General features: G+C 37.6%; 4 protein-coding genes across 4 annotated transcripts; 3 read left to right on the top strand and 1 right to left on the bottom strand.

The window, feature by feature from the left end:
* The first annotated feature begins 1,649 nt into the window (after positions 1-1,649).
* On the top strand, positions 1,650-19,055 carry LOC108605034. Its single transcript, XM_017994602.1, has 5 exons — positions 1,650-1,989; positions 15,052-15,332; positions 15,949-16,127; positions 17,137-18,142; positions 18,208-19,055. Exons 1-5 carry the CDS (start codon positions 1,650-1,652, stop codon positions 18,958-18,960), a joined length of 2,559 nt encoding a protein of 852 aa, XP_017850091.1. The 3' UTR covers positions 18,961-19,055.
* A 770-nt stretch (positions 19,056-19,825) lies between these two features.
* LOC108605688 (cleft lip and palate transmembrane protein 1-like protein) lies at positions 19,826-21,745 on the top strand. Its single transcript, XM_017995479.1, has 2 exons — positions 19,826-20,826; positions 20,893-21,745. The coding sequence occupies exons 1-2, from the start codon at positions 19,927-19,929 to the stop codon at positions 21,640-21,642; spliced, it is 1,650 nt and encodes a 549-aa protein (XP_017850968.1). The 5' UTR covers positions 19,826-19,926; the 3' UTR covers positions 21,643-21,745.
* Positions 21,746-22,404: 659 nt separating this feature from the next.
* LOC108605705 (brahma-associated protein of 60 kDa) lies at positions 22,405-24,386 on the bottom strand. The gene is made up of 4 exons (XM_017995497.1): positions 24,164-24,386; positions 23,426-24,100; positions 22,779-23,354; positions 22,405-22,720 (listed from the first exon to the last, which is right to left on the bottom strand). Exons 1-4 carry the CDS (start codon positions 24,272-24,274, stop codon positions 22,565-22,567), a joined length of 1,518 nt encoding a protein of 505 aa, XP_017850986.1. The 5' UTR covers positions 24,275-24,386; the 3' UTR covers positions 22,405-22,564.
* A 237-nt stretch (positions 24,387-24,623) lies between these two features.
* On the top strand, positions 24,624-26,338 carry LOC108607054 (26S proteasome non-ATPase regulatory subunit 5). Its single transcript, XM_017997666.2, has 2 exons — positions 24,624-25,816; positions 25,887-26,338. The coding sequence occupies exons 1-2, from the start codon at positions 24,702-24,704 to the stop codon at positions 26,245-26,247; spliced, it is 1,476 nt and encodes a 491-aa protein (XP_017853155.1). The 5' UTR covers positions 24,624-24,701; the 3' UTR covers positions 26,248-26,338.
* The last annotated feature ends 99 nt before the right edge of the window (positions 26,339-26,437 follow it).

The raw sequence follows: 26,437 nt of genomic DNA, 5'->3' as shown, positions 1-26,437 counted from the left end.
AACATTCACAACAAGTTGTTGACTTGCAAAATGGGAATGTATAGGAGAGGCTGTGTGTTTGCGCTCTCTCTCTCTCCCACTCTCGCTGCATGTGCATACTTGTAAATAGGTCAACGCTGCACAGGCGCTTAGCCCCTATGCTGCCGACTGAGGTCAGCCTTAACCCTTTTTGCTGGCCTGCAAACAAAATAGTGTCAATCTGACTATTAATCTTTTATTAAGATTTATGAACTATGAACGCGTCAATTAAGCAAATATTATTGCTATGCATTTATCACACAGCATTTTCGAAATACAATTAACTTGCATTTGTTTAATTGATTAAGCTAAAGCTGAGCTTATTGTTAATAGTTTTTTGCAACTACTTTTGCAATAGCATAACAGACAGCAGCAACAACAACAACAACGAAATTCGTTTGTTAACAAAATGCTTCTTACAACATAGGCGATGACGCAGGGCTTTTACACTTGCGCTCTCTCTTGCGCTGGAGCTCGCTCTCTTCCTCTCTCTCTGCTGCACTCTCTTAGCGCAGTTGGTCTGCTGCGGCTGCCCAAAAAGACTTTCGTTGTTGCTGCTGTTGCTGCTACTGCGCAGCTGGCACATAAAAATTAACGGTAAAAATTTTGCACTTGCTTATTGTTTGCTCACTTGCGCTTTCGGCTGCTGCGCATGAGCTTGGCCGAAAATTTAAAAGCAGCGACGTTGGCAGCGACTGCGACTGCGCTTGCACTGAGTGCAAAAACAATTGCATAAAATAATTAAAATTATAAGCGAAAATTAAAACACATGCAAAATAGTAAATAATAATAAATATTAAGCATAAAAATAACTAACAAAAATATTATTATATATTATATATATGTATATATATATGCTAACAACATTGGTGCGCCACACACATTTTCTCTCAGTGCATAGCTGAGACTGTACGCCCGCTGTTACATACTGTTGTTGTTGTTGTTGTTGTTGTTCGTGCTTTGCTTTATTTGCTTTTGTTAGTTTTTTTCGGCTCTCGCTGTTGCGCGACCGTCGCTGCGCTGCTGGCGCTGGCGCTGGCGACAACGTCTTTTTGGGGCCTGCGTTTTTGAAATTGTTCACATATTTTTACAGCTGGCCAAGACGCGCAGCCGCAATTCGTTGACGTGCGTTCATGCCAAGCGGTCGTCTATATTTTGGTCGCTCCCCAGTTACACTAAATACTAAATACAGCTTCCAACGTAACGCGCCTACATTAACCCTTTAGTGGCCCCACACACACACACACACTAAATCATCGTGTTGTTGTTTTTGTTGTGATTATGCGCAAAACAAAAGTAAAAGTGCCAAAAATAAAACCAAACTCAAACTGAGCAATTCTAACGGTTAACTAAAGAAATTATTACACAACAAGCGTGCGGCAAAGCTTGTTTGAAATTTTGTTGTGCATTTTGTGAAAATGAAAATTAAATTAAAATATTGACAAAAACAAAAAGAGTCGACATACATTTTCAATATTGATACATATATTTTTGGGAATTTTAAATCCCTTCGTTTATTGGTTTTTTTTTTTTTTGGTGTTGTCTTTAAGTGAAAGTGAACCAGAAAATCGTGCCCAATCAATTTGTGGCTTATATTTATTTATTTTTTTTAACTGTGCGCTTTGAGCATCATGCGCTTTCAAGTGCTGCTGCTGCTGCTGCTACTGACAGCAACGCAGGCAGCGATTGACAAGGACAACAACAAGTCCCATGCTGTAGCCACTCAGCCCCTCGATGCCCAACACAATGTCATTAACTTGAGCCTGCAAACGGAAACGGATGCCAACAATCAAAACTTTAATCTGTCACGCTCGCAGCGACTGCGAGATGTGCTCAACGTTTTTGATCTGTCGCTGCTGGCAGCGCAGTGGCCGCATGTGGAGGAAGCCAGGACGTTAAGCGTTAACTGCACCAAGGACATGCGCACCTATCTGCGTGGCTTGACCAATGCCAATATGTGGGCTGTCAAAAGTAAGTACAGTTGTGTTTATACTAAAAGCTGCAATAAACGAGAAACATTTTCGAAAACAATTAAAAATTTTAAAAGAAAACAGTTACATTCTCAGATAATTAATTTTAAGCGCTTGAAAATAAATAATTATATTTCTGAGCTTAAAAATATTGTAAGAATTTCTTAGATTGCATTCAAAAAAATTAGAAAAAAAAAAACAAAATAAATTTACTGCGTTGCATATTCTCGAAGTTTTAATATTTCTAAGGCTAAGAATAACATTTTGTGCAAATTTGCATATGTAAGTTAATAAATAAATAAGCAAATTCAAATTCATTCATTGCAAAAGTGATTTTGAAAAATTAAGCACAAATGCAAATTTCATAATTAGTTAGAAATAGTTTTTGAAAAGCAATAAAAATAATTTTAAAAAAAATTGCTTGTCTTTGAAAAATTAAATTTAAAAGCTTAAGCTTTAAATCTCAACAACATTTAATGCAAACAACTCAATTAAGAACATATCGGCAAATCGGTAAATTAAATGTCAAGCCAAAGCGTTTTATAGCCTTCAACTGACTTAAAATAATGACAAGTTGACAATTTGTCTGATATAGTCAACTGTTATTAGCTTTGATCGCCAAAAATATAAAAATCAATGCGAAAATTTCATTTGCAACTTAGCTTATCGTTAATATTAATGTTATTACTGTTGATGCTGCTGCTGCTGCTGCTGTACGTGATGTTTATAGTTAGGCCCAACTGTGTGGCCAATGGGTGACTGTAAAAACTGCCAAGTTACCAATCTACATAAATACATGTGCGCACACTGGCGACGGCTATCGACGCCAAGGTCGCAATTAGTTCTTGCCACGACCAAAGCAACAACAACAACATCAACAACGCGTTGCAATTGTGATTTGATTTCTAGCTCAACATGCCAATATGTGCAAGCTTTGTATTAAGATATTGTTTTTTTTTTTTTTTTTTTTGCTTTTGTTTTTTGGCAAATTGTTTGGTCATTATGTCAGCGCCCCGTAGTCGTAACTGTAATTGGATATTGTTGTAGAAACTTGGCACTAAGTATTATTGCAGTTGCTCTAGAGTATTATGTTTAGACGCGAATTGAAAGTAAAAATTTAAATAAATTTATAATTTGATAAATCAAAAAACAATTCTCAGGCAGTTGATAAATTTTTTTCAAACTTAAAATAAATTCATCATATTTTTTAAATGTTATTTTTAAATATATTTTTTTAAGCGAAAGCATTTTGTTTTTGTTTAAAAATTTAGCCTAGAAGTTGAAATTCTTTGAATAAATTTATAATTAAGATAGTCAGTCTTAAAAAGATGAACCAAAAGACAATCCTTAGGCAGTTGATCAATTTTTTTCAAACATCAAATTCTTAATATTATTTTTTAAACCATTTTATTTGATTACAAATTTAGCCTAGAAGTTGAAATTATTTTTTCATTGTTTATTATATTTTATGTATATGAATCGTCAGTCTTAAGATGAAATACCAAATAACAATCCTTAGGGAGTTGATTAATTTTATTCAAACTTAAAATGAATTCATAATATTTTTTTAAATTTAATTTTTTAAATATTTTTTAAAACGAAACATTTTATTTTTGTTTAAAAATTTGGCCTGAAATAAACTAGTTTTAGTTAGTAAATTAATTTTTTTTCTTTTATAAAAACTTTATGGGAGTATCATATTTATATTTTTTATGTTAATAAATTTTTGTTGAATAATTTTTTTGCGAAACAAATAAACACAGTCATTAGTTATCTTAAATAAAATAATTATAAAAAAAAACGACTGGCGTATACTTTATTTTTTTTGAACTGCTTGCTATGCAACTAACACTGCTTGCAACTGATTGTGAGCTGCAATTTTTGACAACAACAAAAATTATGAATAAATGTTGTGCGACTTGTTTCAAGTTTTTGTTTTTGTTAAATTTTTTTTATACGGACTTTGGCTTGGCGCACAGTTTGGTCTTTTTGACTTTTTTTGGTTGCGCCAGTGGCACGCCCACTGTTGCCGCCCCACTGACCAACACACTCAACTCGGCTGCATGTGGAATGAATGAATGTGCGACTGACTCTTCGAGTCTCTCTCTCTCTCTCTCTCTCATTTAAGTGAGTTTATGCCTGTCTTGTGTCTTTTTTTTTTCTTGGCGCTTTGTGTTCGGTTATGCAATCAATTAACACAAATGCCGTCAAGACGGCACAAAAATCCCAAAAAAAAAATCAAAAAGAAAAAAAAATTGTTTCTTTCTTCATTTTTACGACTAATTGTTGTTGCTATATTTTTTTTTTATACACGGTTTCTTTTGAAAGTTTTGCGCGCTTTGTGTGTGTGTGACTAACAAATAAAAGTAAAATATTTAAACAAATTTTGCCGCCTTTGTTGGCTGTACAAGCAAACAGGATACTTTGCACTCTTATTTGTTAAAAGAACGTTGTCTTAATTTAGACTTGGTCAAGTCGTTGGCCAAGTTCAAGCTTTTAATGGCTTTCAAATGTGGCCCAGTTATGATTCACTTTGGTTTCTGCTTAAGCTGAACGGGGTATATTACACTTGGGTGCCAAATTCGTAACGAGAAAGCTGAAAAAAAGTCATAAAGTGCAGATAAATTTGCAATGAATTGTTTGTTTTAAACAAATTTCTAAATGACTTAATTGCCGCCATTGTAATTTTAATTTATATAAAAAATAAATTAGGCAATATGTGCTAAGCTACAAAATTTAATTAATTTATTTATGCCATTTACCATTTAAGATTAATTAATTTTTTTTAAAGTTTGCTGTTGCTAAAAACTAAAAACAAATAAATTTATTAAGTGCCAAAACTCACTAATGAATTTATTGTGTTACTTTAAAAATAAATTGGCAATTTTTTGAGGCGTAAAAATTATTATAAAAAAAAATTATTGCTGCACTTGAATTGCTATATAAACAATACACTTTTAAATTTAAATGTTTTTTTTTATATTAGAAATTTGCTACAGCTGCTGATTAAACTTTTATATGATTTATAATTTTTTTTGTTAAATATTTTTAACAAAATATCAAAGTGTATTTAGTAGTTGAACTTGCAATGCCTGAGCTTATCTTGGTGTTGGTTCTAAACGGTTGCTGCTGTTGCGCTTGGTTGACGTTGCAGCAGCAGCAACAGTTGCTTGCACTTGTTGTTGCTGCTGGCAAATTGGCTTGAATCGAAGGCCAAGTGGCTACCATGGCTAACAACTGGGGCCGCAAAAAACAAAAACAAAAAAAACTGCTGTGCTAATCCTGGCAATGAAACGTGGCCAAAACAAAATTTCATACATGTGTTAAAAAATTGAAGCAAAGGGCAAAGCTAACTTTGTTTTTTTTTTACTAGGAAATTGACCTTTTTTGGCTTAAAAAGAAAAGCCAAGTATGTTGGCCAAGCTAACAAAGCGACGCTGTTGTTGACCAACTGTTGCAGCTAGCGCGTGCCTGGCCTGTTTTCAATATTGTGGCAAGAGTTTTTAGGCCAATATGCGCAGCCAAGTTAAGCAACAAGTGAGCAGCGCAGCGGTGGGGGGTGGGGGGGTGGAAAGTAAGCCAGGCAATTACAGTCTTTGTGCAAAATGAAACGTCACGCAACATAATTTCTACTGCTTTTTCCCATAGTTGTTGTTGTTGTAAATAGCAATAATAAAGCTATAAGAAAATAAAGAAGAAGCAGACAGACAGACGTAAATTGCACAACAAATAAACACGCCAAGTCAGCAAGCATATTGCTGCTGTAAACACAGCAGCAGCAGCAACATCTAGCAGCAGCAGCAGCAGCAGCAACAGTTGCAGATAAGTTGCTGCTGCTGTTGTTGTTGTTATTGTTGTTGTCCAGCGCTTACATAACATAACTTTAATTTGATTGTTGCAATGTCTTGCAGTTTTTTGTTGTTGTTGTTGCTTGTTTGTTTGTTGCTTGTTGCTGTTGCTGGCAAAAATGACCGCGCGCTAAACTCTTATTGTTGTTGTTGTTGTTGTTGTTGCTGTTGCTGCTTTTGCCATTAGCAACAATAACGCTCAATTTGTTGGCATACACACTTTCAACTTTGACCGACATTTGAATTTCAATTTCAACTGCAAATGACTTAGGCAACAAACCTTTGCCGCTTTTTTGCCTGTCTCGCTTTTCTGCTTTTTACTGCTTGACAATTTCATGTGCAATCGTCATTTAATTTTGTTTTTTTAGGGCCGCCATGTAATCGTCGCCGTGCGTTACATCTGCATTTAGATTTATTGTTAAACAGTCTCGCTCGCTTTTGATCTGGGCTCGTTCCCTTTGTGCTCCAGCGAAAGTTTTTTTTCTTGACTTGACAAGTTGTCAAGGCTTGTTCGCTGATGAATTGTTGGCCAGGCCATTTTCTGTATGCTAAGTGGGCATGACAATCTCCAAAGTTGTGACAGCAGCAAGAAAGTTTCAGTTGCAGTTGCTTTTCATTCATAAATTGACTGAGATTCTTTTTATTTGTTTGTAGTAATTTCCAATTTGTTGCCTATAACTTTTTTAGTTTAGCTTACAACATTTATTGTCATTTTTATTGCTTAGCTTATGCTTTTTATTTTAAAATTCCTGTGCTTTCGATTCAAAGATTCATTGCAAATCTTTTCATATATTTTTAAAATCTCTATTATTTTATTACTAGTATTTAATTTATTTGTAGTAATTTCTAATTTGTTGCTTTGTTTGTTTTATAGTTTAGATTTCAGAATTTATTGAAATTTTTATTAATAAAAAAAAATAGTTTGACTTATGCTTTTTATTTTGCAATTCCTGCGCTTTCGCTTTGCTTCTTCGAATCGAAAATTTATTGCAAATCTTTTCATATATATTTTATAATTTATAGTATTTTATTAATAATAAAACTACATGTCAAATATTTATTGACATTTATTGTGAATACAAAAGAAATTTTTTAAAAATTTTTTCAGAATTTTATCATCAACAGCAATTTGTTTATTTCTTTCTGGCTTAAATTGTAAATATATGCTCTCTCTTTCTCTCTCTCTCTCTTATATTCACCAATAATCAAAGATTTAACTACTTGACAATAATTTGCTGAAATTTAGTTCTTAAGCTACATTTTTTAAAGCGTTTCTCTCTCTCTTTCATTGCTAATTTTGAAACCTATTTTTATATATTTTTCCTTTTTTACAACATATAAAATGTATCAACTTATTGAGAACTTTTTCTAAATTTTTTTGCAATTTTAGAATAAATCAAATTAGTTCTCTAGCTTCATTGCTGTCTATATCTTTCGCTTGTAATGTATCTCTGCTCTATAAGTTTTTCAATCTTAACTAAATATTAAATTAATACATTTTTCCTGTTCCTTAATAATTGCACAACTATTTTGAATATTTCTAAGCAAAGTCAGCAACTAATTTAAAGCTTTAGCTTAGCTTTTACTATGTTGCTCGTTTTCTTTTGTTTTGCACTTTCGTGACGTAACTAGACGAAGAATATAGTTCAACACGCTACCTTTCTCTTTCACTTAACATAAATTTTTGGCTTCAGCTTATGCAATCGAAATCGCGCAGTCACGCCGCTGCCCTAAAATGCGTTAAAGCTAAAGCGGCGCAGCTAACATTTAATATCTGTATATTCATTATTAACGTATATGCAATTATGGTCAATAACCCCAAATAGAGTTATGGCTAAAATATACATTTCATAATAATTTCAAATGCAGCGCACGTCGCAGTCGCCGTCGCCGTCGCCGTCGCTGCTTTTACCATACGGAAGTCTCTGCTCTTTGCTTTTCAGAGTGACAGCTTTGGTACTAAAACTCTCTCGCACTCAAAGTCATTCCCAAATTGAGGTCGGCTGCATTTAATATTGGCAACAACTATAAACGTTTGCCATAGAAATCGTTTGATTAAGTTACGCGATGTGTGTGCCCCAATCCAAGACCAAGTGGCGCATTAAACTTGAAAAAAAAAATTCCAATTGGCGCGCATTTGAAAATGCAAATTTTTTTATTTGGTTTGTTTACTTTTTGTCGCACTTCTTTAGCTTTAGCTCACTCTCGCCTCTTACGTCTTGATTACATTTTTTTTTTTTAACGCATGTCATACCAAAAACACATTCAATTGTCGTTAAGTTGCAAATTAAATCACACAACAAATTAAAAACATAAAAACTCTTAGTCATGCCGCAAAATTGTAATTGAAATTATAAAAATGTGTCAGCTTGACTGTTAAATATTACATCAAAATTAACTATAAACAGATATATATCTATATATACTTGACTCACATTTTAGCAGAAAGCTAAATTTGATTGCTCGAAGTTTTAAGACAATTTTCATTATTACATTATTAGCTGAATAAAAAATATTTATTTTTAATTTGTAGCTAGAATTAGAAGTATTTTTTAAATAAATATAATGCAGCTAAATTAATTCACAAGCAAATATTAAAAGCAATAACTTGAACCTATGCAAATGAGTTAAAATATTAATTCATAATAATAATTAAAATTATTTTTTAAATAAATAAAATGTAACTAAATTAATTTACAAGCTAACATTAAAATAATTAAAAACAATAACTTGAACCGATTCATGTTTTTTTATCAAGAAATTAGTAAAAATATTAATTCAGACAAATTTTTAAAAATAATAAAAAATAAATAGAACTATTTTGCGCTATTTCTTATTTATTTATTTTTATAAAATTAATTCAGAAAACAATAAACTTTAACTGATATTTTTTTTCTATTTTAAGCTTTAATTTTGTAGTGAATAAAATTATTATAATAATAAATATGCAACTTGCAGTTAAATGTTGCAAGCTCAGCATGACTTTTGACATTCTGTCCAAAGAATTGCAGTTAATTATTGTAATTTGTAAATGATTGAATAGCCAAATGGCCTGACTCAACGTTTGGAGTTTGGAGTTTGGACTTTCGAGTTCCAAATCTGCAAATAGACAAAAGTGAACTTGATTGTGATTATGAACATAATGTGGTTGTTGTTGTTGTTGATATAAACTGGCACGCACATTACGCAAAAGCGAATACACTAGATGATGATGATGTAGAGGCGGGTAGGCGGGCAGGGGCGTGGCGGGGCAGGAGGCTAGAGTATTGCAGTGAGAAATACCAGTTAGTCATCGAAACGGGTTGAAGATGCAGCTGACCTTGTGCCGAATCTTTGTAGAAAGATATATGCGTAAATTTTTGGAAACGAAGCAAACGGCAAAGCGCAGACAAAACACGACAGCAACAATATTTGCTATCTCACTCTAACGCGCCACAGTTGCTGCTGTCAATGCTCGAGAAAGCGGCGGCAGCAACCATCAGCAGCTTATCGTTATTGTTATTGCCATACAAAACGAAATCTTCAATTGTCAATTGTTTGGCAAATGGTTTCAATGCCATTAGCAGCACCAGCAGCAGCAGCAGCAGCAGATTGTTGGCTGCTGCCGCCCACCAGCAACTGTTGCTCATTTGATAAGCCAAGCGTCGCGCACTTGAACCTCCAACCTCAAGACAGCGACAACATTGACATTGAATTTGACGCCCAAGTTGCTGCTGTCGGCAGATTATGGAACTGAACTGTCAAGTCAAGAGCTGCATAACAAATATTTGCAAATTTTTAACTCTCTAGGAAATATTTTCATTTTCAAGCAAAGGCAGCCAAGCATTAAAAAAGACGTTAGCAATAGCCAATTTAAACTCAAATAAAATGTTAAGCTAAAGCTTAATTCAGTTGCGCTTTTCAAGTTTTTAAGTTTTACAGAAAGCAAAGTCCAAATTATAGACAACTAAATTTTTGGCTCTAAAACGACTTTAAATCATTCATAGCGCCTTGGCTTGAGTTTTACTTAGGGCCACGCATTTAAAATGTAAAAAACAAAGTGTATTTACTAGTTGTGCAACGCTTGCTACAGCTTAATGTGCTGCCATTCATTCAACTCTTCAACTAATGAGCAAACAACACGATTGCCAAAAAAAATTACATTAACTATAAGAAAACATAATTATTATTAATTTTATTGAAGGTTTAGAATGTTCTAAACTGTCTATTAACACGCCAACTACTAGTTGAACTTTGGTTATAATTTTTTGTTCTTCTTTTTTTGATGTTAACTTGGCTAAACACTTGGCAATTAATTAGAGCGCGCCGATTTGATGCCTTGAAACTTTTTCAGCCAAAAAAACAGGCAGACAAATTTAATAATGTTGAGTGTTATATAATCAAAGTAGACAATGAAAATTGTGTAAGGCAGTGCAGTTAGCAGTTGGCAACAAATAGTAGTAGCAGTAGTAGTTAGTAGTGTTTATCAAATAATAGAATTAGTAGTAAAATAAGTTTTAGTAGTTATGGAATGCAAGTAGCATTAGTTAGTAGTATATATCAAATAGTAGTGTTTATCAAATAGTAGGTAGTAGTGTTTACCAAATATTAGAATTAGTAGTAAAATAAGTTTTAGTAGTTATCAAATGGAAGTAGTATTAGTTAGTAGTATATATCAAATAGTAGAAGTAGTAGCTAGTAGTGTTTATCAAATAGTTGTTGTATTAGTTCGTATTATATATCAAATAGTAAAATTAGTATTAGTAGTAGTAGCAGTAGTTGTAGTATTACTTAGTATTATATATATTATTATTAGTAGTAGAAGTAGTATTAGTAGTAGTAGCAGTAGTTGTAGTATTACGTAGTAGTATATATTAGTATTAGTAGTAGAAGTAGTATTAGTAGTAGTAGCAACAGTAGTTAGTAGTATTTATCAAATAAAATTGTGAATTAAGTCTTAAATAATAAAAGAGTGAACTTAAATCTTAAATAATATTTAGCTCAAGTTTTTTTGAAAATAATTTAAAAAAAGTTATAAGCAAACTAACAAAATATATTTTAAACATATTAATTTTAAAAAATTGTTGATCCACAGCTTAAGCAAATTTATATTAAATACTAAAAAATATTTATGCTAATTTTAAATATCATGAATGTTGGTTAAATCAAAGTTATGCTCAAGCTTCAAGTTCAGACAGACGCGCCCAAAATTGTTTACTAAAAAATATGTTTAATGTTGCGACGCTCGGCAGAACAGAGAACCTGCCTTAAAGCAAAAGTTATTGATCACTTCAAGGTCTATGACAATAAAAATTGCATAGAACTGCAAATAAAATTTCAAGTGCAGCAACCACAAGCAGCAAAAATTCAAACAAATGCCAAATGCTTGCTTGAGCATTAAAAAATGCGTGTGGCCATAATACTGAACCCATCAGCAGCGTCGTCATAGACTATATATAGATATAGACATGCATATATTAGCGACAGATTTAAGTATGTTTATACAAAAATTTGTTGACATTTATGATTACACAGTCTCAATGTTTTTTTTTTTTTGTTTTTTATCATTAAGCAATGCGCAGTTTGAAAGTTTTTCAATATTTCAAATTGTGGCCCTGCCCTTTGGGCTGGCGGCGTCGATATAAACAAATCAAATAAGCGAAATCAGCAGAAATCCTAACTCATCAGCGTATTTGGACAAAATGGTCTACGCAAGCAAATATTATTATATAAATTGCTAATAAGCAACAACAAAGCAAATTGTTTTTAATCGTTTTTTACTGCACATTACATTATGGCATTAAATTGTTTATTGTTTAATGGTTCTGACGCACGTTTTTTCGCTTTGGCAGCTTTAATTGCAACGTTTAAATTTAAGGCGCGTAGTTGGCTAAAAATATGAAATATTGTTGTGTTGAAATGAGTATAAATAATAGTTAGATAATTCTTGAATTTTCAGATCAATCCATAGCCTCGTATAACGTTTTGCTGGCCCTATGCCGTATTATCAAATAGTTCAATCGCTATTTCATTTTACGACTTGCACATTATCCTTGAAACATTTACAATTCCAGCTAACATTGTTATCGATACAATCGATAGCCGCTCGTATTGTTGTTAACTTGCCAAATCGAATCAATCAATCGTATGGCGCATCTAAATTGCCTTAATTACACTTATACAACAATTTATTTCGCCTATCCAAAAACTAAAAGTAAAGACAATAAATACGTTACGTTGTTTGCTAATATTTTTGTTTATAATTTTTGGTGTTTTTGTTTTTGCAAACCTTTCGCAATGAACCGTCAACAGTTTTTTTTCTTTTCGGGGTTTTGGGCCTGTCGTTGTTAGCTTAAGCTTCAGCTTCAGCATATTATTTATGATTATTTTTGTGCAGGCATTTCATCAATCAAACAATATTTCAACAGCAGCAGCCAACAGGGCCACGGGGCAAAGGGTGTGGTCTCCACTGCTTAATTGTCATTGCTGGTGTTAACACCTTTGTTGGTTGCCCCAACAATCAAACATTTCATTTTCAAATCTTTTCTTAATCTCTCACGGGCTGAAGCCAAAACTATACAAGCTGTCGGGATTGTCAAATTGTAGTTGCCAAATGCGAAATTGACAAATTCATTGACACCACGGTGACAATGAATTTATAGCCAACCAAGCAAATCACAACAACAACAAAAAAAAAAGCTAACTAATGTTAATAAGTTTGCAATTATGAGGCAAGACAAGTAGCTGAGCTAAGTATTTAGCGAATTTTGGCATATCAACTAAAAGTTAAGCAAATAAGGAAGAGACTTATGTTAAATCAATAAATGTCATCGATACAATCGATAACTGCAACAAAAGGCTCTAATTAAACTGCATGCGCTAATCGATGACAAGCATTTCTCAACTAAAAACACACTAAAATGTTTTGTTTAAAAGATGAAGCTTTTAAGCTTCAGAGCTGTTGAGCCAATATGTTAAGTTATAGAATCAATAAATCGATAACTGCAAGCAACGTCTCATATTAAACAAAATGCGCTAATCTATGACAAACACACTCAACTAAATAGCTAAAGCTTCTAAGCTTCAGCGCTATTGCCCAAGCTTAGCAGCATGCAATAAATTTTAATTAAATGTTATCGATAGCATCGATAAGTGCAGCAGGCTAAATAAACTGCTCTATAAAAAAATTTCTTTATTTTTGTAAGGCCTAAATATTTTTTAAAGCCTCTGAGCTATTTAGCTCTTGACCTTATGCAAGAATGTGGAATAAATTAATATTATCCGATAGCTGCAGCTACACAAGTTTCTAATTAAACTAAATGCTCTGCTCTAAACCCATTTTTTATTTTATTTTATGTATTTTCTGTAAGCCTAAAAGTTAAAGCTATTAAAATAAACTCTTAGCTCTTGACCAATGCCTGAACCTTGAGACTAGCGACAAGAATGGTTAGATGGTTGTTGATTACAAGTACAAGGTGTCACATATGTACATGACCAACAAAATAAATAAATGAATGAATGAATAATAAATAAATAATAAGCTGAGGTTTTTTTTTCTTTGGTTAAACGCTAGTGCTAGAGACAAGTGCGTTCAAGTTCAACTTTAAAGATCTTGCTACCTGTTTGCATGGAATTTTCGGATTGCGCATTTACGGGCGTTTTTTCTACGGCGTATACTATGCACTACTAAGAGTGCGCTTTGTCATGTTCATCATATTACCTTGATGGCTGTCGGTCTGTATATTTCGGCGCTGTTTCATCTGTTTTATGTATGATCAGGCCACAGCAGAAGTTAAACGCTTGAATGACACGTTCAATTGAACATGAGACAAAATCTTGTTATAAAAAGCAACTTGAGTTATGTTGAGCCAGTTAGAGGTTGCGCCCAATCATAAATAATGCCATATATATATGTCGCTCTCAACTTAGACCATCTGTGGTGGTGGCTGCTGCTGCTGCTGCTGCTGCTGGTCCAACAATTACATAAACGAAATAAATACGCAGAGACAAGCGAAATAAAAAATAAACACACACATCATACAAAATAATAAAGCAAATGACCTCAATCGCAAATTAAATTGAAAATGTGTTACACACAAAAACCTACTAGACGAAGATGCATGTAAAAGAGAGTTGCATAAAAAAAAATAAAATAGTGTATATGGTACACTTACATATAAGGTTCGGGTTCGGGGGTTTGTGCGCAAATTTAAATTGTTATTTGGTTTGGCGGATTTTTGCAATTTGCGAGCAGTTTGGGCAAAAACATTTTGCAAAAAAAAAATAAAAGGGTATTTTTTATAAATAAAAATACAGATATTTTGTTTATTTTGTATAAAATACTTTGTTTTAAAATTCAGCTGTGTTTTGAATTTGAATTTGAAATACATAAATATGAAGCCCATTTTATTTATTTTTTTGTACATTAAGCTAAAAATACTGGGAAAATTGTTTAAAAATAATGGTATATTTAAAAAATGCTGCGCTTCAACATTATTGCTTGAATATAGTAACATCTTTAAAACAAAACAAAGCTGTGCATTGCATAAAATTTGTTATAATTTCCCATTATTTTTTTAAAGGGAATTTTTAAGATTTATTGCTTTTATAGCTGTTTTGTATTAACTAATTAAAAGCGCACATAAGACATGAGAAAATTTAAAAAAAAAAAACTCATATAGGGAAGTAATTAATTTTGAAAAACTGTCCAAGAAAAAAATGTATGCCAAGTGTTGCAACCACTGTGCTGCTGTCCTGTCTAGTCATGGTCAGGGCCATTTATAACTCATATGCTAAGGCCAAGTGGCCACCACCCCAGTCCAGCCCACTCCGCTTCCAGCGTCTCCCCACTAAACACTCCCGTGTCTGCTGAGCATTTGGTCAAGGCAACGACGAAGAGGAAGTGGAAGTGTTAGAGTTTGTCACACAACAGGTGTGGCAACAACAACAGCCACAAAATGTTGCAGCAACCGCTGAAGACCGAAAAAAAAAAAACAAAACTGAAACTTGTGCTGCTGTTGAGATTCGGTTTTTTTTATCTGGGCTTTGTGGCAAAACTGGTACAACTGGTTACCGAGTCGCGCATTTTTATTTATTTTTCTGTTTTGTGTACTTTTTATGGCAATATGCAACATGTTGCAAGCAGCAACAGCAGCAGCAGCACATTATATAATCAGCAGCAGCTAGTCACAGCCTTAATTGATGCCCTTCTCTTTGTTTGTGCTTGCATTTTACAGTGGACGATGCTTCCGGTCACTACACATCCGGTTTCTTCTATGGCAACAACTACTGGATGGGTTCGTTGGCCCTTTGCGAAGCCATCTACGATGGCGCCAGCATCATGGACAGCGCCAGCAGCAAGGACAACAACAACACGAAGGGAAATCGCAACAACGGCCTGCCCTTTGCCAAGGCCTATGCTGAGGCATACACGAGCGTCTACAGCGAACCGCCGCCAATCCAGCCCGGCTTCTATGTGCTCAAGCTGCAGCTCAATGAGACGCTGGCCACACCAGTGGTACGTAGAATCCCCTAAAAAAATGCAGAGCTTATGTTAGAAGTAACCAAAATGCGTATTCCCTTTAGATTTATTTTCCCATTTTGAAAGTGAAAGTTAAATTTTTGTTATTATTATTATTAGTAAGCCATTAATTTATTAATATAAATAAATATAGTACATGGAAATAATATAGCAAATAAATAATTTAAAAAATTAATTTCAATACATTGAGCATAATCTTCGGTTTATTGCTATTGTTGCATTATTTTTGTTCAAGCACAAGTGTTTTTTTTTTAATTAAATAATTTTTTAATTATTTATAGTGTATTTATTTTATTTATTTATGTTATGTGCTCATAAAAAATAAATTATATTATCTATGTATGTAATAAGAATCAAATTCTTATTTTAAATCTGCTCTCAAATAATAGTACATATATATTATATACTCTGTATAAACATAAAATAATTCGAGATTATTTGTGATAAATTATTTCGAATTATTTTATGCTTATTATCAAATATCAATCCAACTAAGCCGAAATTCAATATTAGTGCACGCTCTAAATGAAATTTATATTAAAATTATATATAAATATTCTCTATTCACTATTTAATTAAAATTCATTTCTAGCTGCGCACCGTCTACATGGGTCTCTGTCTGCCCTCCACCTGCAGCATTGCCGACGTGGATCAGCTGAGCAGCTATGCCCGCCATGAGCTCTCCAATCGGGATGTTCAAGTGCTGGATATACGCGTGCCCACCGACAAGGAGTTCAACATTTGGGCCGACAAAACCTTTTGCCTGCTGATGTAAGTAGCTCTCAGTGGAAAAGCAAACGTGTCGCGTCTTCACTTTCAAAATCGAACAGTTGCGCGTTAATAGTTTAAACAAATATAAAATATGTTATAGCTGCTGGCCCTAAGCATGCGAACTGCCAACGGCTTGCCAAACGCCGAGGCATGAGCCAAGCTGCTGAGCTCAGTGGGCTTAAGCCATTAGCACGCGTGTTCCAAAAAGAAAAGAAGCAGCCAAACTATAGAGCCACGCCTCGCGCATATTTATGGAGCCAATTAACGGCTGCACTGCAAGAAATTAAACTTCAAAAAAAATCAGACAATAAGTTTAAATATATTTTTTAAATAGTACATGCAAAATTAAATGAGCAATATATGTATTAATAATTTAATTTTTTGCAGTGTAACTTTGCATTAACACATTGTCTGATTTGCTGTCTCTTTCTTACAAACTATTTGTGCTTAAATATAAAAGAACAAAATTCATAAAAAGCTCAAAGTATTATTTGTCTTGCATAAATTTAAAAAATTAAAGTAATTGCAGTTAATAAACAATTTTTTGCAGTGTAACTTTGCAGCCAACTTAGGATATTATTTTATATTACAATTTTTTTAATTAAGTAAACAAAGCATGCAAATCAATTTTTCGCAGTGTATATTTGCATTTGCACTTTGTCTGATTTGCTGTCTCTTTCTAAAAAACTATTTGAGCTTAAATATAAAAGAACAAAATTCATTAAAGCAATTTGATAGTGCAAAATATAATTTGTTTGCCATAAATCTGTGCAAATTTTAACAATGAAATTATCCAATACATGCAAAATAATTTTTTTCAGTGTAACTTTGCAGCTACATTAATTTTATGTCCAAAAATTCTATTGCTTATTAAATACATTTTGAATTTATAACGTTGCAATTTTTTTAATGAAGTAAACAAAGCATGCAAAACATTTTTTTGCAGTGCATATTCGGTTTATCACATTGTCTAATTTGCTTTCTCTTTCTCTCTAACTCGCTCTCTCAGCATGGTTTCCTGCACTGTGCTGGGCTTGATCTGCTGCGGCACGCTCTACGAGATCTACTTGACGCGCAAGCTGCAGGAGACGCTGCGTCGCCAGGACAAGGAAATGATGAACAACAGTGAGACAAGCTCGGGCATTGGCTGCGCCTCGTCGGACTACAGCGATACGATGACGGCGCATGAGGAGGCGCTGAAGGCTTCCAGTCAATCGGATTCGCTGAAGCAGCTCAATCAACTGGTGCTGCATTTGCCCAACGACAATGACAGCGGCAATGGGCATCATCATGACCATGAGCATGAGCATGATCATGAGCTGGCGCATCATGTTGCTGTTGGCAGCGGCGGCAGCAGCAGCAGCAGCAGCCAAGGCAGCGTTGCTGTCAATGGCAATGCGAACAGCAATTCGGATGAGCATCTGGAGGGGCATCTGCATGAGCCGGAGAAGCTCAGCATCTACTCGGAGCTGCTGTTGTCCTTCTCGGCCATAACCAACTTCAATGCCATTTGCGATCGCAATGTGGGTGCGGACACCATTCCCTGCATTCATGGACTGCGCGCCTTCAGCATGGCTTGGGTTATACTTGGACACACCTGCATTGTGGTCTTTAAATATTCGGATAACATGGAAATGCGCAAGGATGTGGAGCAGAATTTCTTTTTCCAGGCCATTACCAATGGTCCGTTCAGCGTGGACACTTTCTTCTTCATCAGCGGCTTTCTCATCTCCTATTTATACTTTCGCACCAATGCCAAGGGCAAGTTGAATAAGCTGAGCAAGGGCGCCAATGAGTTCACCGCTGGCACTGCTCACTTCTTTGGCCTCGTCGCCTATCGCTTTATGCGTCTAACGGCGCCTTATCTATTTGTGCTGGGCGTCGTGCAGGTCACCATGAAGTACTTGGCTACCTATTCCATTTTCGATCCGCCCACCATGGATCACATCACCTGCCCCAACTACTGGTGGCGTAATATACTCTACATCAATACGCTGTTCCCTGTAGACGAAATGGTAAGTCCTACCTCCACTTTATGCCCGCATCTCTAGCTTACCCTTTGCCCTTTTTCAACTCACAGTGCATGCTCTGGAGCTGGTATCTGGCCAACGACACACAGTTCTATATGATTGGCGCCATTATATTGATTGTCGGCGTGCGTCACTTCAAGCTTTCGGCCATAACGACCTTGGTGTTCCTGGTGCTCTCCTGGATTACGACCGCCATTGTAGCATTCACCAATAATCATCGCCCCAATACCGACGATCCGCTGGCGCTGTTTGACAAGATATACGACAAGCCCTGGACACGCTTGGGTCCCTACTTGATTGGCATGGCTGTTGGCTGGATTTTGTTCCGCACCAATTGTAAAATACGTCTGCCCAAGCTTACAGTGATCAGCGCCTGGTCATTGGCCATGCTGAATCTGTTTGTGCTCGTCTTTGGACTTTATCGTGCGGATCTGTCGCAGTTTACAGCCGCCGCTTACAGCTCGTTGAGTCACTCGGCTTGGGCGTTATCGCTCGCCTGGATTACCATTGCCTGCTCCACAGGCTATGGCGGCTATATCAACTCGCTGCTCTCAGCTCCATGTCTCTATCCCTTCTCGCGTGTCACCTACTGCGCCTATCTGGTGCATCCCATTGTCATACGCTCTATGGCGCTGAATACTGATGCGCCACTGCATCTGGGTGGCGATCTGATGGTCGTCATGTTCTTTGGTCTTACAGTTGCCTCCTATTTATTATCCTTCATTGTCTCAATGTCCTTTGAGGCGCCTGTCGTCACAATGCTCAAAATCTTGTCACCTAGTCGAAAAAAACGTATTGCCTAAGCTTCCTTCACTTCCTCACACACACAGCCAAGTATCGTTGTCTATTTATGCAAATTACTATAAAGAACAAGTATCCACACATACAACAAACTCATAATCACTATACTATATACGCATATACATAAACATATATACATATATTTTATTAATTCATTTGCACCCTTAACTTTCTGACGCGAATTCCATTTATTTATAGCATTGTTTGTACCTTCATTTATATAATTTTTTTTGTCTTTTCTACTATTGCTGTTTTTTTTGTTTTGTAATGTGTACATTTTAGTCGTTTAATTTATTCCAAAGGCTCTTGGAAACTTTAAAGTTATAGTACTTAATAGTTTTAATTATATAAAAACGAACGAATATGTAAACTCTAGTGCATAATTTTATAATATTCATGTTGTATATATACTATATATGTAATATGTATAAATGTTTTAAATAAAAACTGCTACCAAATAATATATTCACTGCACACTCATTTCAAAAGTGGCGCCCTAGCATGTGCGCTGCTAGCGATAACGATAACAAATGTCAGTATGTGTGTTATCGCAACGTGGCCGTGTTAGTTGACAGCGCTTACGTACAGCAGTGCTGCATATAATTAAAAGCTAAATGAGCTGAAAATAGCTAAGCTTACTGCAAAAGCAGCCAAAAATAAATGAACATAGCGTATTTATATAAATAAGATAAATGTATTAGTATATTGCGAGTCTATAAAAGTCATTTTATTGTCTTGAGAAACACGCGGCTGCTCCAAATTCAAAATACAGTTGCTCCCATATTTAGCTTGTTTGTCGCTGCTGACGTTCACTTGGCGTTACAGTTCTGTTATGTTAACTTAACGTTGCCGGCATTTTTGTCTGTTTTCTTGCTGTGAATTGCCTACCTGCGTCGCAGTAAACAATAAGGCAAATGTGTCTTTTTAACGCAAATTTTTATATGTAAACTAAGCTTAAATACATTACAATGGCGATGCCGTCGATCTCAACAATGCTGGGCGTTGTGTTCTTCGCCTATATTGTGCATTCAATTTATCAAATGTCGCAGCTATTTACAAAATTGGAATGCACTGACACGCCCTGCTACGAATCGTTGCTAGGCGACAAGCCACGCCTACAGCTGGCACTGTTCACATCGACAACGCGCACTCCCATTAGCAGTGAGGTGCAGGATATCTACAAGGAGCAAAACTTTAACTACTGGCAATCGTTTGAGCATGACTTTGAGTTGAATGTGCCGCTCAAGACGCGACGCAATGGCACCATGTATCTGCATGTCGTGCTGGCGCTGCAAGGTGAACCACTTGAATGGAAAACGTTGCGCCGTGATGGGCCCACAACGGTGCATACGCTAAGTCTAACGGAATATATGTTGCCACGCGCAGAGGCATTCAATTTGCTAAGCGAGGGCAAAGCAACCGAACCAGAGACAGCAGCAGCCAGCCAGACTGCCAAGAAGAGCGCGCCGGCTGCAGCACGTCCCAGCACGCATATACGCTCCAATGTATTTGTCAGCCTGCTAACCGATATGTATTCAGTTTCGCAAGCGGACGTGCCGCCCGAGCTTGCGCAGCTCATACGCGTAAATCGTAATCAACAGATTTTGCCCATACTGCAAACGGATGCATTTAATACGCGCATCAAGCACTTGGTGCCAATAACACGCAATACCACCGAATTTACATTTAGCTTTCACTACAATCCAGTGGGTGTGGGCAAGCTGCGTCTGATGCTGATCATGGAGCATGCCACACAGGCGCTCTACAAAATGGGCTTTGCCAACAAGGATGTGGATGAGGTGAAGGGCATCTTTTCGGACACCAATATGTATCTGCTATGCGGCACCATACTCATCTCTAGCGTTCATGTAAGTCAAGCGCACACGCACACACAGTTGCCACTTGAGTTGCTAATTAATTGTGTTTGCTTGCAGCTGCTCTTTGACTTTTTGAGCTTTAAGAATGACGTAGCCTTTTGGCGCTCGAAACGCAGCTATGCGGGTCTGTCCACACGCACAACACTCTGGCGCGCCTTTTCGCAAATTGTTATCTTTCTGTATCTGTTCGATGAGCAGTCCTCGTATTTGGTTTTAATACCCGTCGGCCTGGGCATGTTTATAGAGCTGTGGAAATGCAAGAAGATATTGCGCTTGGAGCTGACATTCAGCGGTTTTATACGTCGCAAATTGGAGCAGGCAGAGCAGCCACAGCCGTCGGCGCTGGCGGAGGCACAAACGCAGCAATTTGATCGCCAGGGCATGCGCTATCTAAGCTATTTGCTTTATCCGCTTTGCGTGGCCGGTGCTATCTACTCTTTGATCTATCAGCCGCATCGCTCCTGGTATTCCTGGACTCTCAACTCGCTGGTGAATGGCGTCTATGCGTTTGGCTTTCTGTTTATGCTGCCGCAGCTGTTCGTCAACTATAAACTCAAGTCTGTGGCAGCTCTGCCTTGGCGCGCCTTCATGTACAAGGCATTCAATACGTTCATTGATGACTTCTTTGCATTTATAATAACCATGCCAACGGCACATCGCGTGGCCTGTCTGCGCGATGATATTGTGTTCCTTATCTATCTGTATCAGCGCTGGCTTTATCCTGTGGACAAGTCGCGCGTGGATACGGGCGTTGCCATTACAGAGACCACTGAGGCTGAAGATGATGCGCATCAAAAGCGTGACTAAAGCGCCGCTGCACATTCCGTCTGTACGCAACTTAGACTGTAAACCAATTTGTAAACCTTGTAATTGTAAACCTGTAGTAAATTCAACAAAATCTATTGTCTTTGTAAGAGTTGCGAGTTGAAAACCTTTAAACCTTTTTGGCAAGTAAGTACTGACCAAACCATATTTAAAACGTTTTTGTAGCTCATTCACAGAACTTGCTGCTTCAACGTTATTACTTCAATTTTAATAGAGTATTAATTAATGCTGGGAATTTCATATTTGTAAATAGAAGAGATGAGAGTAGAGGGTAAGTGTTTTCTCAATTCTCTTAAAAGATCACTGTTGTGTCGATGCTTCTATGATATGATAACGCTCCGATTCTAAAAGGCAATGGATTTATTGATTTGCATATTCGAATCTCGAGGATTGCTGAGCTAAGAAAGTTTGCAATTTTCCTTGTAAACTACAGAGGCGAGTAATATGTCCTTTGGCATCCATGTAGTCCACATCAAGACATAAGTTCTTGCTGCAGCTGAGAAAAGTGGAATTTTCTGTATGAAGAAATCCTTTGCATAATCATGATCAAATTAGTACCAAACGGTTTCAATTGAAAAGTAGTAACAACTCCCAAAAGGACATCCAGGTGGTTGAATAGATTGCGCCGTTTAGCATCTCCAAATCAAACCATGTCCATTATACTTTGAAAGGACATGCTATGATCTTGTGCTTTGATATCCTTCAGCATATTTAATACACCCGCGTGCGTCTTTTTTTGTTTCTATTTATTTCAGCAGCTATAGCTGTTTTGTTATTTGTTGCGGGTAGGCAATATATAATTATATTATTAAATTATAGACATAGAGCATATGAGCTTATAAACTAAAGTGCCAAAAGGAAATGAATTTGTTTGCCGTGCAGCCAATTGCAACGCTGGCAAGGATTAGCCGCTGCGTATGCCCAGCGCCTGCTCCAATTCGGCACGCTTCTGATTCACCTTGGTAAAGAAGTAACGGGAAACGGCCTCATGCGTCCAGGGTTGATAGTAAAACTCAGCACGACGTTCCTCCTCCGGATTGCCCACCACATCGGTCATCAACTGCAAAAGCGAAGGAAAAGTTAATATAAACACAAGATGCTAAGCAGCTGGCACTCACCTTGAGATCTCGTGTCTGGCTGATGATCCAACGATGTATAAACATTTGCGGATCCTTGGCAAAGCTCAAAAAGAATTCGCGATTTGTTTTCATCTGATTTATGGTATCCACCGTCTCATGTATTTTGGTATCCAAACCCTGAATCTCCTGCTGGCTGGCGGTGCTCATTAAAAAGTTATTCATTTGATTCTTGAGCGTATCATCCACCTCCACGTCAATGTCATAGCAAGCGGTTTGCTTGTTCTCCGCACCGCTCTCAATGAAATGATTAATAACAATCGGATCTGGTGGATGCAGCAGTGGATTAAGACGTTGCGGTATTTCAGCAAATTTCATGCGCTGGCAGCCAAAGATTTGCTCCAAATACTTGTCGCAATTGATATACTCCCGCTCATGGGCATCCTGTAACTTGTGCGTCTTAATATATTGCCAGAGAGCAGAGATTATGACGGGCCGCGTCTGTGTGTGCACGCCCAGCAGACGCGCCAAGCGAGGATCAAGCTTAAACTGCAGCGGCTGATAGTCCAGGAGCAGTAAGATGGTGCAGCGCACATTGCGATCACCAGGACGCTTCACCTGTTGGAAGTTGGAATAAATAGTTATAGCTGCATACAATTATTATTCTATATATGTGTGTACGGACTAACCTGAAAGCCATCTGTCTCCTGTGTGGTATGAGTGCGATGCCACTCCACCAAATGATTATCTGGGCCGTAGAGCTCCTTGTCCAGTTCAATGACCAGTGACTTGAAAAACGATGAGAACTTGCGCTTAATCTTGGTGTTGGGATCACCCTTGCCATCCTCCAGCAGGCGACCCTCGACGCGCAGCTCCCAAGAGGCCACAGCACCCTCGTCGCCGTCATTGCTGGGCTCCTTGCTGGGATAGAATGTATTCGATATGAAAATGCGCAATTTGCGCTTTTGTTTCATTGGACGCTTGAGTGCCTCCTGTATGTCCAGACGTTTGCGCATGATAGTTGCATCTAGCTTGCGCTCAAAGGTCAACAGATCCATATACGCCTGTGATTCGGGCACTAAATCGCGCACCTTTTGTGGCAAGATTTTGTCTGCGAGCTTCTTCTTCTTCTTGGCTCCACCTGCAAATTCAGCTTTGTTGGCGTTCATGCTGCGTGATTCATTAGAACGCTTGCTGCCACCTCCACCACCGCCGCCGACGCCGCCAGCGTTGCCGCGCAATCCACTTGGAAAACTGGGCTGTGAGGCGCGCTGCAGCAACGAGGGACCTGGACCCACGCCCACAGGCGCCACTGAGCCGCCTGGCACAGGCTGCGCTGTATTGTGCAATGGAAAGCCGCGTGGCTGCAATCATATACATATATATTTTTTTTTGTTGTTGTTTTGCAATAAATCGATGGCACTTACCGGGAAGCTAGTGCCGGTCCCTGGCGGATAGGGACGCATCCCGGGCGCTTGTGGCGGAGGTTGATAACGCGATTGCACTGGCGCTTGGCCAGGCGCAAAGCGCTGCGACATATTTAAGGACTGCAGTTTGCTTATTTACAAAATTACAGATTTGTGTAAGTACAATAACGCCGTCAGAAGAAATACTTTGCTGTAAAATGGCGTCGTGTTCAGTGTTACCGCTTTCGCGAAATGTTACGAAAAAATAGGGCTGCAGCGTAAAAATGTTATTATCGATATTGCCGCTCACATGGCACTGCTAAGTTAATAGCCCTGTAAAAACGTTTATGTGAAATGTTATGAAAGATACGTCTGCAACTTCAAAGCGTACTTATCGCCACTCAGTTGCCACTGCTGAGTTAACAGCGCTGTAAACACCTAACATGTATTTTTGTCGTTTTTTTGTGAGTGTTAAACGGTAACACTTAACGTGACAGGCAGTTTAATAAAAACAACTTGTGCTGTCGAATCGTATTTTTTAAAAACACACTCAACAAAAATGGATGAAGACTGGTGGCTGGAGCAGCTGCAACAGCTTAAGATGAATGAAAAACGTCTGGATGTGCTCACAAACATGTATACAACAATTAACAAACAAGGCGCGCTGCCGCGCCAAATACTTGAAAAATTGTTGCGCGAACCGCTGATCTATGAATGCGCGCTCATAGAAAACGCCGCCAAAGAACCATTGGTGAATCTGACTATAGATTTCATTGGCAGCTGCCTGGAGCAGCTGCAGCTGGACATGAGCGATGAAAAATTGCCAAAGCTGCTGCAACTGACGCTCAACCATAGCAATCCAGCCGTGCGGGCGCTAGTGCTAAAGCAGCTACAACGCCAAGCCGGCAAACCCAGTCAGGAGCTGCTGCTCTATGTGCTGGACGAGCTGCAGCAGCCGGAAACACTAAGCAGCACTGCGGCCATAAATATATTAGCCAAAGCTTTAGTGGAGCCAGAACTGAAGAATGCCAGCGTGCAGTCCAAGCTGCTGCAGTTGCTCAAACAAAACGAAGTAGTGCGCTGTCGCGCCTATGAGCTGGGTGTTAAACTGGCCAAGAGCAGCGCCGCCACGCTCAGCGCTGTGGAGTTCATACTGGATGCAGCGCTCAGCGAACTGGACAACGATGATGTGCTGCTGCAGGCGAGTGTAATGGAAATACTTGTGCCGCTGGCGGAACAAAATCATGGTCTCAGCTATATGGAGCGCCGCCGTGTCTTCGATATATTCAGCAGTCGCGTGCAGCGCTTGGAGGAGCATCCCTTGGATGCACTGCTCATACCAAGCATAATGAAATTCTTTGGCAAAATCGCTGCAGTGCAGCCACAAAAGATTCTGACAGGCTATCCGCACATGCTGTTGCAACTGTTTGAGCTGCTCCAGTCCGGCGATGAGACTGTGCTGCCCACAGCAATGGATACACTGGCCAATCTAGCCGGCAGCAACACGGGCAAGATCTTGCTACACAAGCAGTATGAAACGCAAATGCTGCAAGCTCTAAGCAAATTCGCTACCTATACCAAGCATCTGTCGCCGCTGCTCAAAGTGCGTCTGCTCAATGCGCTGGACATGATCTATGCGCGGGAGAGCAGCAATAGCGCTGAAGTAGAGTTAAGGTAAGCCAAGCCTCAAGCTAAGCATAAATATAACTCATTTATTAATTGTATTCCACTTTGTGCTTTGCAGCAACATTTTAAAGCTTTGGTTTGAAAGCTTTGCTGGCGGCCAGCAGTTAGATCACATTATGGAGCTATTGCATACACCTTTTCCGGATCTACAGCTTGCTGCATTGGCGCTGATGAAGACACTTTGTCTCTATGATTGGGGCATACTGTCGCTTAAGAATACGGGCGGCGCCGTTGAGTTTTTGCTATCGCGTCAACGCGATTTGCACAAGGATGTTAAATATGTAAAATGGCAAATTTTGGAACAACTATGTGCCAGCGATAAGTTTGCGCCCAGCGAAATTCTGCGCTTCACCGCCTACGTCAATGAGGGTCCCTATTATGTCCAGGCTGATGTCAGCATAGCCACCGAGCCACAGTAGTTTCCAAATCCACATATTTTTAAATTGTTAACCAGTGAAAACAACTAAAACTAACTTAACTGCTGTTAAATGTATTAAATGCAAACATTTTTATTACTTGGCATGTTTTGTACTTGGTACAGCTAAAAAAAAATGCATTTAAATTAAAAAAGAAAATCATTTTGTTGGCAGCTTTTGCTGCTGAGTAACT

The sequence above is a fragment of the Drosophila busckii genome, chromosome X, assembly GCF_011750605.1.
Source record: "Drosophila busckii strain San Diego stock center, stock number 13000-0081.31 chromosome X, ASM1175060v1, whole genome shotgun sequence".
Taxonomy (NCBI): Eukaryota; Metazoa; Arthropoda; class Insecta; order Diptera; family Drosophilidae; genus Drosophila; species Drosophila busckii.
This window is presented reverse-complemented; position numbering and strand designations above follow the sequence as displayed.